General features: G+C 38.4%; 1 protein-coding gene across 5 annotated transcripts in view; it reads left to right on the top strand.

Moving 5' to 3' along the window:
- The window catches only part of c2cd2l (c2cd2 like), a 41876-nt gene that overhangs the window by 3693 nt on the left and 20559 nt on the right, over positions 1-17624 (top strand). For all 5 annotated transcript variants that reach the window (XM_048187750.1, XM_048187751.1, XM_048187749.1 and 2 more), the window contains exon 2: positions 1-379. This exon is cut by the window's left edge and continues 57 nt beyond it. In XM_048187750.1, the coding sequence (XP_048043707.1) occupies positions 17-379 (363 nt within the window). In that variant the 5' untranslated portion in view covers positions 1-16. The remainder of the gene's footprint in view (positions 380-17624) is intronic.

The raw sequence follows: 17624 nt of genomic DNA, 5'->3' as shown, positions 1-17624 counted from the left end.
ATCAGTGATTAGGGAGATGACGACTTTCCAGGACGTGAGCTGGCTGGTTCAGGTGGCGCTCTTCTGCGCCTCACTGCTGGTTGTACTAGCCTGGCTAGTTCAGTTCTCTCTGGCGTTGCTTCGCCCTAGGTGGTGCTCCAGGGTCCAGGGCAAGAGGGAGACCCCATGGCAGTTGCCCTTGAGTCTCACCCACCAGACACTGACGGGCGGGGTGTGGGGTTCCCTCCTGAGGCTGAGGCTGGGGAGAGATGGGGCAGGAAGTGACACGGAGGCAGGGGTCAAGGGTCTTTTGTCCTCGCTCTTTGCGTTCAAGTCATTCAGGGAGCACTGGCAGAGAGCCTGGGTGCGGGCACTCAATGAACAGGCCTGCAGGCAAGGGGTGAGTAAGTTAATTTTATCTTGAGACAATATGGTGTAGCAACATATGTAGGAGGTTTAGTATATACATACGCATGTGTTTTCATTGTTGCATGCATGTTTATACGTTTGTAAGAGTATTTTTAGGCTGTGCGAGTGTGCGTGGGCATAATATCATGGCCTGGCTACTTGTTAGTGAATGTGTGGGTGTGAGAGTGTCAGGGGATGCAGGTTCTTGTGTAACAACCACACACTTGCTCTCCTCCAAAAATCTGCTCTGCAGTTAGAATTACACATGACAGGCCTCAGCCTACCGTCTCCTCTGGGGCTTTATCTCATGGAACCAAATTTGCACTTTTTTTCCCTTAGTTAATCAGTGTATTGAGAGTATTTTTTTTAATGGAGAAAATGCAGAAAATGTGATACTCTTGTTGCCTGTGTGCATGAGATGTAGTTTTATATTTAAGACTCACAAGTCACTTTCGCACATGTGAAAATTAAATTGACAAATTACTTTTTTAGCAAATGTACTGCATTTGTGATTCTCACATGCATCGGCTGTATGTTTTTATCCATATTTCTACCATTTACACGTTTGTGAAATGCTAAAATCGAAGAGCTTCTCTCCATCCAAGTGAATGAAATTAGTCAACAAATCACCCTATAGATGTGTAGAATGATTTCCTTAATTCAGCTTAGATATAGGGAAGACGGGCGTTTCAGTGACTGTCCAATTTGTACACTATCATTTAAAAGTTTGGGGTCAGTACAATTTTTATTTATTTATTTAGAAGAATAAATTAATACTTTTATTCACATGCGAATGATCCCCTAATCAAAATAAATACATTTTAATAACTCATCACTTACACTTCTGGTCAATATTTGGGGGTCTGTAAGATTGTATTTTTGAAAAAAGTTATTACTTTTATGCAGCAAGAATGCATTAAATTGTTGCAAAAGTAACAGTGGACACTTTTACGTTGTAACAAAAGATTTCTGTTTCAAGTCAGTGCTGTACTTTTGAATTTTTTTTATTAATCAAAAAATTCCTGAAATGTTTCTTGAGCACCAAATCATCATATTAGAATGACTTCTGAAAGATCATGAGTCACTGAAGACTAGGGCAAAAATGTTTTATCTACCTCAAACTTTTAAACGGTAGCTTAAATAATCACCACACAATTTTCTTTTCTGGCAGTCTTACAACGAAATGTTACATTTTGTCAACTGGTCCTGACTCCTGACAAGAAAACAGAAAAGTCTTTTAAAATGACTTAGAATACTACAGCATTGTAACCATTATTTATGATAATTAATATTTGTGAATGACTCAATCAGGAACTCTGCAGTTCCGCAATCAAAAAAGGTCTCTTTTAACAACTGGTTTCCTCTGTAGCCCCTTGTCTGATTAAGGGTTTGTTTGAGGGCTGGTGAGTTGTGTAAAGGTCTCCACTCCTATATTTAACTGTATTTGATCTGTGTCTATATCAAAGCTTAGTCTGCCCGGTAGGTGCACTTAGAAAAAACGGCCGATGTCCATTCGTTCCCTCTCTCGTCACTTGGCTCAGTGAGGTCAGGTTGAATTTTGAAAAAATGCTTTTACTAGATGAAGTCTTTGAAGATCAGTTTATAAGAAGACTCGCCATCATTTTAAGCGAAGGCCATCTGCATATTTAGTCTGATGAGATATGAAAAGAATGTAGAAATGGCATTTTCACCCAACAGGCACATCTGGTTGGGTTTTACAGCAAATGCAAGGCTTCAAGGGATTTAAACTTCAATACAGTGAACTCTGCTCCAGCACCTGAGCTATATAGAAAGTGGAAAAAAAAGAAGAGAAAATCCTTCCATCTCATTTCCTTACCGAGGTCTCCAGCCGATAGTTGTGCCAGTTCAGCAACCTAGTTATTTTCTCAGGTTGTCAAAGTCGGGGGAGGGAAGGATACAGAACGCAGTTATGTAATTGCTGTCCTTTATCTTAAATTTCTTCACAGTCAGTGGGTTGCTCTGGGAAAGGAGAGAAGACCGAGGCTAATAAATAACCATTTATTGGTTCGCTGTTCAATTTAGGTGCTCATTTTGGCTGCGTGCCGTATATAGCCGCATCTCTGATTGTAATGTGGTCAGCTGATCCAGAAAGTAACTTAGCGCTGCGAAGTGCAACGATTCTGCAGACTCTGTATGCGGGCTACCAGGGAGTCCTGAAGTAAGGACTTTTGCTAATGAACATCTTTAACGTTGAGAATCCCCATGTGGGAATAAGTCACAGGAGTTGATGAGATGTGTCAAAAATTCTCTGTGTGATATTTTTAGATTTAAAGAGTAAATTCACCCAATTTTTTTAAATAGAAAAACTGGTTTGATTGGCACAGGTTATGAATAGCATGGTTCTGTTCTTGATTTTGCAGTATGTGGATGTGAAAACCTTTTATTTAAATATTTGTGATGATGTTATGGAAGGTGCGGTCTCCATTATAAACACTCATGGGATGATAGTTTCATGACTGCTTGTAAACATACAGGTTATGTTGGTGGGATGGTAGTTTCAGCACAGCATTTAAACATACAGGTTATATTGGTACAATATGTGTTGTGTGATTTGAGCTAATTAAAACTAGGAGTGTAATGCTTTTGTCATAGAGTCAGTGAGCAACGGTCACATATACTGTTGCTCATTGAAATTTCGCAGGGATAATTTTTTCAATAGGAATCCTCACGATCTGAAATTTTGTGCAATGGTGAATCATTTTACTACACATTTTTTCCATCGTGTTTTTTCCATGCAAATTAGCCTTGTTGACCAACAGAATGCTGCTTGGTTTGAAAGTGACTTACAGTATCTCACAAAAGTGAGTACACCCCTCACAATTCAGCAACCGTTTTATTCTATGTTCTCAAGGGACAATACTATAGAAATGAAAATTGGATATACTTTAGAGTAGACAATGTGCAGCTTGTATAGCAGTAGAAATTTACTCTCCTCTGAAAATAACTCAACATACAGCCATTATTGTCTAAATAACTGGCAACAAAAGTGAGTACACCCTAAATGAACATGTCAAAACTGTGTACAAAGTGTCAATAATTTGTGTGAGCACCATTGTTATTTAGCACTGCCTTAATCCTCCTGGGCATGTAATTCACCAGAGCTGCACAGGTTGTTGCTGGGATCCTCTTCCCCTTACAGGCTTGACATCACGGAGCTGCTGGATGTTAGACACATGGCGCTACTCCACCTTCCGCTTGAGGATGCCCCACAGGTGCTCAATAGGGTTCAGGTCTGGAGGCAAACTGTTTGCGGGCTTTCTTGTGAGCCAGCTTCAGAAGAGGCTTCCTTCTGGGATGACGGTCATGCAAACCAACTTGTTGCAGTGTGTGGCGTATAGTCTGAGCACTGACAAGCTGACCTTCCACTTCTGCAACCTATAGGCAATGCTGGCAGCACTCATGCATCTGTTTTTGGAAGCCAGCTTCTGCACCTGGCACATAGCACGTGGTCTCAACTTTGGACTGCACCGTCTTCTTTGGACTGTTCCGAGTGGAACCCGTCTTGGAAAACCTCTTTCTATGACCCTGGCCACTGTACTGTAACTTAGTTTCAGGGTGTTACCGATATTCTTATAGCTTAGGCCATCTTTGTGAAGAGCAACAATTTTAATTCTCAAATCCTCTGAGAGTTCTTTGCCATGAGGTGCCATGTTGAACATCCAGTGATCAGTATGGGAGAATTGTACTCAAAGCACCAAATTTTAACTGCTCTAATACAAGATGCAACATTTGTATGGTCCTGTCAAGCAGACAAAAACATGAACATGATGAATAGGACATGTGGCTTTGCATGGTTAAACAACATACAACTGTTATCACTTAGGGTGTACTCACTTTTGTTGCCAGCTTTTTTGACAATAATGGCTGTATGTTAAGTTATTTTCAGAGGACAGTAAATCTATACTGCTAAGCAGCACATTGACTACTCTAAAATATATCCAAGTTTCATTTCTATAGTATTGTCCCTTGAGAAAATATATATTAAAATGGTTGCTGAAATGTGAGGGGTGCACTCACTTTTGTGAGATACTGTATGTGTGAGCACTACTTCATGCATCACTATACTATTGACAGTGGACAAGGAACCTTTTGCTGGCAAAATGATTCTTAAATTTAGCCTTTTGCCTTTTACTACAGAATTTGCCAGACTTCTTTCCAAATGCTCTATTGCATCTGTTTTCAAGATCTGTTCATCTGCCAAAAGCCTTCACACAGTAGCACGCTGCTGAGTTCATTTTAACTCCTATGAATTTTGTTTCAATTGACCATTCGCAAAGACCTGCCCCCCTTAGTTACTGTTGCTTTGTCCAACAAGCCATGGCGCTGCCACGCCACACAGAGTGATAAATACATCACGGAGCAAAGAGGACACTGACAACATGTCGACAGACAAGACAGAGCAGGTTACTTATGATATTAAAGGTGCCCTAGAATTAAATATTGATTTTATATTGGCATAGTTGAATAACAAGAGTTCAGTACATGGAAAAGACATACACTGAGTTTCAAACTCCATTGTTTCCTCCTTCTTATATAAATCTCATTTGTTTAAAAGACCTCTGAAGAACAGGCGAATCTCAACATAACACCGACTGTTACGTAACAGTCGGGATCATTAATATGTACGCCCCCAATATTTGCATATGCCAGCCCATGATCAAGCCATTAGACAAGGGCAGAACGTCTGGATGTGCACAGCTGAATCATCAGACTAGGTAAGCAAGCAAGAACAATAGCGAAAAATGGCAGATGGAGCAATAATAACTGACATGATCCATGATAACATGATTTTTTTTGTTATATTTGTGAATTGTCTTTCTAAATGTTTTGTTAGCATGTTGCTAATGTACTGTTAAATGTGGTTAAAGTTACCATCGTTTCTTACTGTATTCACGGAGACAAGAGAGCCGTCGCTATTTTCATTTTTAAACACTTGCAGTCTGTATAATTCATAAACACAACTTCATTCTTTATAAATCTCTCCAACAGTGTGTAATGTTAGCTTTAGCCACGCAGCATAGCCTCAAACTCATTCAGAATCAAATGTAATGCATCAAAATAAATACTATACTTGCATGATCCGATGTATGCAAGCAGCATACATGACGAACATCTTGTAAATATCCATTTTGAGGGTTATATTAGCTGTGTAAACTGTGTTTATGCTGTTCAAGGCAAGGGCGAGCTCCGGGGGAGGGGGAGCACGAGAATTAAAGGGGCCGCAACCTATATATCGGTGCATAGTTAATGATGCCCCAAAATAGGCAGTTAAAAAAAATTAATTAAAAAAAATCTATGGGGTATTTTGAGCTGAAACTTCACAGACACATTCAGGGGACACCTTAGACTTATATTACATCTTTTAAAAAGAAGTTCTAGGGCACCTTTAAACAAAGTCCCAGCTTTCAAACTGTGTAATTTTTTAAGAAATTCGAACAATAAAAAACTTTTTGTGGCTCTTTAATGTGTCTTGACAGATTGCTGTAGCGCCTCAGCTCAAGAGGCACATCACTTATTAGTTCATTTATAGCATCAAATAAACATGAATGAACATGAGAAGGAATGTTGTTTCAAACACAGAAAGACAGTACACCGTACAGTACACACCATTTTTCAAGTTCAAGTCCACCAAGGTTAATCTTCTAACTCCTGACTGCTTTGTCGGACAAAATGGCGGATTCGGCGTTATGATTGGTTAGATTGCTTGTCAATCAAACTCCCGGTGAAGGGTCAATTATACAAATCAGTGGAGCATAAAGAGTTTAAAATCTGAGCTGTATAGAAAATACAGTCATGCTTTGCTTTTTTTTCCCTATTTTATTGATTTTTACCTTTTATGAAAGGAAACCATTTTATGTTCCTCTGTTCATCTGAAAGTTTTACTATCTATGATAATAATGTAGGAGTAGAGAGAATTGGCTAACAGCGGAAAGACAGTTAACTGACAGTTAAAAGACCGTTAACAGGGATAATTTAAAGACCTTGTGGATGATTGGACCTTCTTTAGCGAGAAAAATGAATTTAGGTGTCAGTGATCAACTAGGCCTATCAATTTAATGTGCAGTATCTGGATCTTATGTGGGAATTTATAGTGCCATGAAATGTTAGTCACATGACTCTCCCTTAGAGGTGACCTCCATGTGCTAGTTAAATATTCCTGTGTTAGATCGGGCTTTGGGGAGAAGTTCCCATTTTGGAAGCTGTGATCTAGAATCTTGTCTCCAAGCAGACCAGATATTTGCTCTTTCAGCATGCCGGATCTTTGACACCTCAAACCACTCGTATCAAGTTCTTTTGACCTGAAAAACCTGCCAGAGAGGTTGTTCCAGTGCTTATGAGTTGTTGTTGTTTTTTTTGTGTATGCGTGAGATCAGATTGAGCGCAAAAGAGATCATGCAACTTTTACCTGGCCCCTCTGAAGCGCTGAAGCCATCTGTTGACACAGCAACATGAAAACAAACACCATGGTTCCAGCCCTTAGCCATGGCGACCACCTCTCAGGTTAGACATCGAAGGAGAAGAGTCAGTTGCCGCATCCAAATTTGCCTACTTATACTATGTCCTAAAAGTATGTACTGTTTTGGTAACAAAAATGTAGAAAAAGTCTGTCTACTTTGGGACATACTACTTCTTTAACGGACCGCTCTGTTACTTAGTTATGTGCATCCTGTCACCATTTAAACTGCCCTGTCAATCATCTTGTTACAGTTAAAATCTTCCACATTCAATTTAATTTAAAGTCCTACTACATTGGAGGGAAATGTATTAACTCGTTCATCTGCCAGTCGTGGGTCTTCCATGTGGCGAACTCTCCTCATGTGTTTGCATCATGATGCATTTTTAAAAGTTATTGACGTATCTGTATAAAATTTAACAATGTTGTTGCAGATAAAATATAATGTGGATAACATTGAATAGATATTTTTACAGGTTAGATACTGATTACAGATATGCTTATCCACCATGTATGTAGTTCGGATTAAATCCTCGTCCAACGCACAATGGGTTGTCGACAGTATTACCCTTGTGCACGCATCTGGGTATCTTTGGAATACTTATTTCAACATGCTATGATTTGGGACACACTAATTTAAGATGGATAGTATGCAAATTGCGACGTGTCTCTAATTCCGTATTTCTATCTGAGGAACATTTGTGCTTTTTTTATCTAATAATTTTGTAATTATTAATCAATAATTAATTATTTACAATAACAAAACTATGCCGTGAATGTGTGTCTTTAACGTTGTAAAGCCTGACATGAATATATAAAATGTAGCCTAAGTCAGAAAAGTCTTTTTTTTTTTTTTTTTTATGTTTATTGAACCTTTTTAGACAAATTAAAAAAAAAAAAAAAATCTAGTTTGAATAGGTGTTTTTTGTTGATTCGATACATATTCGATACATCAGTCTTTTATGGCTCAACTAGTATTATATAGAAGAATAGAACTTTTGAGTTGGAAAAAATGCCTCAATTTTATTCAGATGCCCAAATTGAGCAAAAATATTAAATTTGACGCAGTTGCTAATATTTATGTGGCCAAAAAGTAAGATGAAAATCTGATAGCTTGTAATGTAAATCAATGAGGTCTTTATAGCAGAAGGAGAAGACCGATTCAGGGCTCTGTGCATATGTGTGTGTGCTTGCCTGAGGCATTGAGAAGGAAGTGCATGGTTACAACTGCACCAACGAGAATTTGTTTAATTCATCCAGATGGAACTTTGCAACTTTTTAATTATAATCGTTAGTACGAAGGTCTCCAGATAACTTCTCACTAGGAGGATTAACCAGCTATTGACCACTGGTTAATCTCCTCTGCATAATTTCACACACGGTGGGATTTTAATCTGATTACCGGTACGCTGACTGTTACAGAGAGTCCATCAGCAATCCCACTCTGTCTATAAGGGAGGGATTATAGGGAAGATGATGAATAAAGGATGCGATCATATTGATCAGTTTTGACACTCCACAATCCAGGTTGAACTTTCTTTAGGCGTATCTATTTCTATATTAATCAAATTAGATGGCAGAGGCTTAAAAGCAAGTAAAAAAAAAAAAAAAAAAAAAAAAAGGATGGATATTACGTGAAACGCACCCCAGAGAAACCTCTGTCAACTGTAAATGTTGCTTACTTTGCTACAGTGGGAATAATGCATTGCTCTATGGTCTGTGTGCTGCAGTTATGGTCATATTTGGTCAGTTTTGGGCTACATTTCTGTGATGTGTGAGGACTGCTAAGAGGCTTTATCCTTCATTCGTTCTTTCCTCTTTCTTTCTCACCCAACACGCACACACAAACTCCCTCTAGTAATCCAGGGATTTGGCCGGGGGGGTGGGGGGTTGATCTGCACAGCTGGTTATATGTGGCAACAACAATAGAAGGACGTCCTCTGAGATTGTTCACACATACACACACACACTTAAGTACACTACTTGCTAATAAACATTGTTTAAAAAAAAAAAGCACAGCTTTTTGATGTAAACTGATTTGGGTAAGTTATCCATTTAATTTGTCACTCTGACAGGATTTACAGAAACTCTTGACTGTCTGGGGAAAGTCAACTGACCTATTGCTCTGATTTTTCCAGTCATGTGTGATTGTACAAGCTTATCTTATTGAATTATATATTACATTAAAGGTCCCGTTCTTCGTGATCCCATGTTTCAAACTTTAGTTAGTGTGTAATGTTGTTGTTAGAGTATAAATAAAATCTGTAAAATTTTAAAGCTCAAAGTTCAATGCCAAGCGAGATATTTTATTTAACAGAAGTCGCCTACATCGAACGGCCAGTTTGGACGACATCCCTCTACTTCCTTCTTTAATGACGTCACTAAAACAGTTTTTTGACTAACCTCCGCCCACAGGAATACACAAAAAAGAGGGCGTGGTCTTGTTGCGCTCCCACAGGAATACACAAGAGTTGCGTTTGTAGAGTGTGTTTGTCGCCATGTTGTCGAAACTCTGTTATTTTCATCCCGCAGTCCAATCCCCTTTGTTTGGCCTTCCCAGGGACGCTGTACTTAGAGATCAATGGTTACAATTTATGTTTAACTCGGTTCCCAAAAATTATAATCCACATGTAAAACTATGTGCAGCACATTTTGCTGAGGACAGCTTCCTCAATCTCAATCAGTTTAATGCCGGATTCGCACAAAGATCATTCTTGAAAGATGGAGCGCTAAGCTGCTGTCGAATCACAACACAGGAACCGCTGGCACAATCAGAACTCGTTACGTATTTCTGAAGGAGGGACTACATAGAACAAGGAAGTCATCAGCCCGTTTTTATGACAGTGGAAACAGCGGTATACAGATAAGTAAATTATGTGAAAAATACTGTGTTTTTTACACGCGAAACATGAACACATGTTATATTGCACACTAGAAACACAATCAAAGCTTCAAAAAACCACGAAAAACAGGACCTTTAAAATGTTGTTCTCACTAGTTGTTTTAAATTGAAAATTTACAAATCTAATAATCTCTAATCATCTTAAACATTTAAATGAAAGGAAATTTCAGGGCCATTTTTGGAGAAAAAAATCAGAGTGAACAAAATTGTTGTATGATGTACTGTGCAAAATAATAAATGCAATAAATGAATAACTGTTTAATAAAATATTGTCTCAATATAATATAGAACACATCTAGGTCAGCTACCTAAAGGCCAGAGGTCAAAGTTTACTGTATCTTAGGCTGCGTTCCACTCCAATTTTAGACACACACTCGCGAACTTCCCTAAGCACTTCCCCTTGGGGGAATCCCTGCCGCCATTTTTTAAGTGCATTTCACTTCGTGAAGTGGACGAGGTAAGTTTATTTGGACAGACCCTTGACCTCTCGATTTTGACCGAGGGAGGGAGTCTACTCTAATGTACACTTCAAGCAGCTCTATATCCCACAATTCAGCTTGATTGTGACATCATAGCAGATCGTGCAAGTGTGTGATATATTAATTATTTTGAGATTTAATCACATAATACTTGCTACCTTATGTTTACAATCAAAGTTTATACTATTGATATTTTGTTTCATTTGTGTAATTTTCTTTTTCTCCAACAGCTCATATATCTATAGGATTTTATAAATTTTCTCCAACAACTTATAAGCATATAGAATGGTGCATAAAACAAATTCATAAGTGCAAAAGGGGTTTAAATAATAAATCGGCTCCATATGAATTCCAAGTGATCAAGGGCTTAGTGCATTTCATTTAAACCTTATTCACGAGTTCCGCCAGTAGTGGGCACTCGTGCAACGAATGACGCACATCCGAGTCCACGAGACGGAGGGAAGTTGGCGAGTGAAGGGCATACAAATTTGGAGTGGAACGCAGCCTTAATATACAGTACAACGCATGTCCTGAAAAAATGAAGCCAAAGCATTTTGATCGCCCCCAGGTGGCTGGATGCACTATAGGTCATAAACCCCTCCCTCTCCATGTAAACAAATGGGACTTGCACCAAAATATCAAATTACACTACAAATAATTATTTTTTTTCAAAGATGGTCTCTGTCATTTTAGGCAATTTTTATCACGCTGATGTGGTTCAATTGTTTGTTTGTTTTTTTAAATAAGTTTGATTTTATTTTAAGATATAAAACGAGTGTGTGACATCATGATTGACAGCTGTGATTGACAGCTTCTGTGAGTGAAGTAGTCACAGAGGCACCAGTAGGCTTTTTTTGGGATATGAATGTGTGGTTAATAGTTGTATTTATCTTATTTTAACAAGCTTTCAGTTTTACTTCAGTTGAAGTTGCGCAGGCTCCAGTCCAAACAGTGTAATTAGTGTAAGATATCAGCGCTATCTTGGCCATTGGCAGCTTCACTTTTCTACAATGGAAGAGAGTGAATGTGAATCTTCTTTTTTTTTTTTTACAGTCAATGCTGTGCACAAATCCAATCTATACTTTACTGTGCAGAATTTTGGGCTCAGTAAGATTTTACTTTCAAAGAAATTGATTCTTTTATTCACCAAGGATACAGTAAATTGATCAAAAGTGATCAAAAGTAAAGACTTTCTATTCAACAAAAAATCCTGAAAAAAAAAACTGTTTTCATCATTGATAATAAGAAGAAATTCACCACATCGGCATATTAGAATGATCCTGTGTATATTAGAATGACATTGAAGACTGGAGTAATAATGCTGAAAATTCAGCTTTGCTGTCACAGGAATAAACTAGATTTTAAAATGTATAAGTCAAGTAGTCACAAAGAATGCTTGTTGAACACGGTCTTCAAATGATCATCACATGGTCACAAAAGAAGAGCATTTGAGCTACAGCATATACATATGTCCAACAGATCCACTGGTTTATTGTCTTTTAGAGCAACTATTTTTAAAACATAACTGAAATACTGAATAAGCTTCTGATTAATCATGTGGCTGAGATTGAGTTTTCGCCCTATTGGTACCGTCAATGTTCTGAGAGTTTAGCTGCTGCCAATATGGCACCGTCCTCCAGGCATGTGTGTCAGTGTCAGGATTGTCTGTGTTGAAGAGTGTGTGTGTGTGTGTGTGTGTGTGTGTGTTTGTGTGTGGCATCTGTGCATATGATGGAATGGTAGGATGGCACATTATCATGCCTGCAGTGCACAGAATAGCACACTGCATGCACACATACACACACACACACACACACACACGGGGCTCAAGGTCAACCTAGTTTGTTTATTTCTGTCTTTCTGTTGCTCTTTTTGCTTCCATTTTCTTTTTTGGTGGATAGACTTTAACATGTTTAATCATGTATGAGGGGTCGTGCAATGTCTGTGAAGTGACATACTGTCATCTGGTGATTGATGTGTTGGTCAGCCTCTGTTGGTGCAGTTTGAATTGGCCTTTACTTTGCTTCACGTTGGCTTATGAATAGCCTGCAAAGCAGCAGGCCATACATATATCAATAACACATTACAGATAAACACAGTAGGACTATTACAAGGCTCACAGCAAAGTTTGTGCATGATAATGTCCCTCTATTGTCCTTTGAGATGGCATTGCACTGCCTTCAGTTGTTGGCACCCAGTGACTTAGATTTGCCCCAAGGAATCTTTGGATCCCTAGTTTTGTCATCATGTTGTGTCACAGTGCCTGAAGAAGGATATTTTTAGTTGGTTCAAATGGTTGTTGTGGTGTGTTGAAAGAGGCCAGAGGGGAATTTAAGGCAAGGTGGCTCAAACTCAAAGTGACATTATACCAATGTGTCTAGAAACACATTCTGTCATCCACATAGTCTCACACATGCCTTCTTTGTATAAGACAAGCACACATACACCAACAGACTGTCAAGACACTGTCAAGATGTTCTTTAAACATAGTGTCTTAATAGAGAGTAGGAGGATAACATACACAAAACCATGTTCTCCATAGCAGGGGTCTCATGATCAAATGATCTGGGGCTAACTGGCTTGGTGGTGTTCTCTATTGGAGCTGGTTTAACAGATAAACAAATACAAGTGTTTCAACAATTATATATTTTAAATATATATAAGTAATAGCACAGTTGTACACTTGACACATGGACTCATGCAGTGCGTAGTTTGTAAATGAATAATTGCTGGGTCCAAAACAACGATTAAAAGGAACTGTGACCGACACTACCTTACAACTTCAGTTTTCCCAGAACATAAAATGACATCACTAAACAGTGGTAGCACAACTAAATAAGAGCATCATTCACAAGTTTCTGCATGGCCCTAACTTAGTATATTATTCTGTCACGTACAGTATATAGCTACGTTGAGACCAAATATCTTTCAGTTGATCAGTGATATTCTCTTACCTATGACGATGTTGCCTCTTCTATTACATCGATTTCTGACAGATCTAACTCCTGTTGCGTGTCTCCCGCTGTCCTGATTAGCATTAGCAGAATTGTCCAGGGGTGCAGTTCCATCTTCTCTGGATCTCTTTTGATTTGTAAACACCATAAATTTTATTTGCAGATATGAAAAATGAAAATATGCTTGTCTTTTTGACATTTTGGCAATATTAATTTCAACTAAGACAGCTGATTGTTAAAAATATATATGTTGAGGGCCAATAGCAAAACATAACCTCCAAATACATCTGCATAAACCCTGTTTTGCTCTCTCACGTGCGCACAAGCACTGTCACCGTGTAATGCACTTGTTAATGCCGGATCACAAAAATCCAAAATCAGACAGGAACAGGATCTAGCTCAGTTACTGAACTTGTATCTTACTAATTTTTAGCATACTGCTTTTATAGTGTGCATCTGTCAGGATCCGGAAGTAAAAATAGGCTACCATTCATTTTCTCCAAATGGAAATTGATTTTTAATGATGATGACTTACAAATCTTTAAAGACAGGTCATTCTGTAAGCTCAGAGATTGTTAATTGATGGTATATGTTTTTGTTGAAGCCATCAGTCTGCATTATTAGGGCCCGAGCACTGATGGTGTGAGGACCCTATTGTAATTGCTCAATCAATTATTCTTCTCCTCCGAAATGAATTGCATTTTTGATGGCTCATTTTTGATGGCTTAAACATGCTAGAAAACTCATGAATCTTTGCACAGAATTGTGAAAATTTACATCCGATATGGGTTTCAGAATTAGGTGTGACAAAATGGCTCAATAACGCCACCTACAAAATTTCAATTAAGTGCCCTTCACGCTGCGTTTCACGTACAGGTATGAAATTTGGTAGACACATGTAACAGTACCCAATACCTACAAAAAGTCCCTTGGTGCAAAATCTAAAAACCCAACAGGAAGTGAGAGATTTTGAATTTTCTCTCGCAAAATTTTAGTGGTTTTGTATCAAAACCAGGCTTTCCATTTTATACAGTAATATTGATTATACTCAGTATGAGGGATGATACTGGTGTGAACGTTTATACCAGTTTAAAGAGGGGAATATCATGAATGAAACTTACAACAACAGTTGCTTAAATATTGTGTAGTCGGCTAAAGGGCATTTTATACAGTTTACACAGCAAGCTTGGGATCTTAGCCTTCTACCATTTCATACAGAAGAACTGCATTCAATTGTTGGGGATAAACAGTTTAGGACCCTTGAAACCAGATATGTTGAATAAAGACCCAGAGCCAAAGTTTAAAAAAACATAATAAATTGAAGAAAAATGTAATGAAGAATAGTTTGCAGTTTCATCAGCAGAAGCCAGCTTCAAGTCTCTCAAGGAGTTCGTAGGCCGCTCTGCGTACATTCACATTTCCATAGCAATTATACTCTAACAGAGTCTACTAACTACGTCATTACTTCAGGTTGGATGATTCTGATTGGCTAAGAAAAATAGACAAGATTAGAAATCAGAAGCATATCTCCCTTCGTCACGGTGATGACGAGGGGGACCCTGGATTTAGGTACCGGATGTCCTTTTGGGGTCATGATGTGGCGTCTGCTGGTCTCAAGCAGAATGCCAGTTGTCCAGTATAAAGGGACCTGCACAGAACACTTAGCGCACATACACAGATACATGATTCACAGCTTCTTCAAGGTTGAAGTTGATCTGAACTCTGCTCTGAGCAGGAAACTTTACCAAAACATACTGATACCATGTTCTTTTCTCTCAGTGAGAGGTACAGAGGAAGATAGATGCTTTAACATACATTGAAGAAGTCATTCAAATAATTTAACAGAAATATAAATGTTGATTAATAACTTAAAGGATATATATTGAAGCGGCAGTGGATTCCAGAATCCATCCCTTCACAATGCTATAGGAACTAAAAATGATACCTGCTTTCAATTTTAAGTGAAAATTAAGCCAGTTACCCTGAAGCAACACCTAGAGTCCAACCAATATTAAAGGGGACCCATTATGCCCCTTTTTACAAGATGTAATTTAAGTCTCAGCTATCCCCAAAATGTGTCTGAAAGTTTCAGCTCAAAATACCTCACAGATCACAGGCCGTGTTGTAAAAACCCATTTTTGAGTGTTAGCAAAAATATGCTGTTTTCATGCATGTGTCTTTAAATGAAAATGAGCTGCTGCTCCCAGCCCTCTATCCAGAATAGCACTTTCTTCAGCAGCTCCTGCCTGCATAGGATACTCTACCAAATGCTAACAAAACATCTGCATGGTTTTGATTATCATCTATATCGTGATCACGCTCGGAGACATTGCAGTTCTTCATCATGAAAATGTGTAATCTGCATGTGTTAGCTATATCAGTTTAAATTTCTAATTTATCGTTTTCTGAGTGCACACATCTGAAGCACACACACAGAAAGCTGGCTGTCAAACGGCATGTCTTGTGAATATTAAACTAACTTCTCTTTCATGTCTTATTGTTTTTAAACTGTCAAATACACACAACGTTATGTCAAAAAACACAAAGTTCACAAACGCATTCGGTTATGTCTGTGAACATAAACGGCAAAAATCACGTGTATATTAGATCTGTGGCGCATTCCCTTCAAAAATAAAACTAATCCACTGCATCTTCATCGGCTCAGATGTTGGAAGTGAATACTGTTATGTTCACTCTTACATCCAACAGCAAAACACCTCAATTGCTTACCAAACATTCTTGTCGCTACAGCTGCTTCGGGGTCGAGACAATGGCAGACAGTGTATAAACTCGCACATTTTTATCATTATAGGGTGGTTGTGTACACATACAGCCAACATGTTGTTAACACCATGTAAAAGAAAATTTTGCAAAATAGGTCCCCTTTAATACTGCTATAATTGGCTATAATCATGAATACCTTACCAATCAAGTCACCTTTATTTATATAGTGCTTTATACAATATAGTGGGTGTCATGAACTGCTCCGAGACATGAAGGTTGAGGATCCAAATGCAGAAGTTTATTGAGGGTAATCCAAAAACGTAATCCAAAAGACAGGCAATGGGTCATAAACACAAAGAAAACAGTTCAAACAATAGCAGGGCACAGGAAAACAGGCACAAAAGGAAAATCCAGGAGACAGGCAAACAGGGTAAATCCAAGAGACCCGCAAACAGGATCAAACACCAAATGAGCACTCAGAAATGTAGTGCAGATAGATACAAACAAGACTTCGCAATGAGTGAATGAACAGACAGGGTTTAAATAGGAAGGGTTAACAAGAGGATGAGACACAGGTGTAATCAGACATAATGTGTCCAGGAAATGTAGCCCATGGTGAGATAACCAAGATGGAATGAGTGCCCTCTAGTGGGAATCAAGGGTATTCCAGCTGGTGATCGTGACAGTGGGTGTGGCAAGACTATAAACGTGCATCTTTTTTATCATTTTCTAGATACAATCGAACATTGCCCAACACCCCTGTACACAGTTATTGCACACATATCCTGCATATCACTTAGTTGTCTTATGTCAGTTATCTCAAACATGCATTCTGCATGATGTTTTTGTTGTTTGACTTATGTTGAAAATGCAAACTGACGTGGCTAAAGTGGAATGTGTGGTGATTTTGTTCAAATGCTTAACTGTGCCCTGTGGGGGTGGAGAGGTCCTGCATTTTTTTCATTACGTATGCTGATTTCACTGATGGAACCTGAACAATCTGCTGATGCACAGGACAGAATGAGCTTTTTCCTCTGTGCTGTAGATGGATGTGCAGTATTTTTTCCATAGAAACTCATTTACAGTGGTCATGCAGCTGTGTTAAAATAAATCAAAACCTCAACACTGTTTTGGAGACTTGATGTGCAAAAGAAAGGTGTATTCCCAGCTTAACGCTAATGTTCTTCTTCTAGCCCTCCCTGGTCTCAGTGCATGTGTCTGTTTGTAGTGTCAAACATGTGGATCACAGCAGGATGTTGTGGAAGAGCACAGATGATCATGCAAATGTGTGATGTAAATGACAAGGATTTGTCCCTGTATGCAAATTACACGTATTGTGGTGATTTGTTGCTGAGAAGAGAATTGGAAAGAGGTGTTGTGATATAAAAGCTGATGGTTTTACATCAGAACACGTCCTTCTAATTCTCAGCACACATTTGAATCGGATTGCTTTTGTGGTACTAACTAAACAAACTAAAAAAAACGTGTTTCTGAAACTATATTCAAATTGGATTGATTTTCATTTTCATAACAGATTTCACCTGTTTTTTTTAAACACACCATCATATAAAGATTTGTATTTAATGATAATGGAATAAAAATATTATTTTTGTTTTGAACAGTTTAGCCCTTTTTTTATCCATGCATTGTATTGGAGAGATATAGCATCTTATGTCAACCAACATCATGCAAATGAAGTGATC

This window comes from Megalobrama amblycephala, linkage group LG4, assembly GCF_018812025.1.
Source record: "Megalobrama amblycephala isolate DHTTF-2021 linkage group LG4, ASM1881202v1, whole genome shotgun sequence".
Classification (NCBI taxonomy): Eukaryota; Metazoa; Chordata; class Actinopteri; order Cypriniformes; family Xenocyprididae; genus Megalobrama; species Megalobrama amblycephala.
This window is presented reverse-complemented; position numbering and strand designations above follow the sequence as displayed.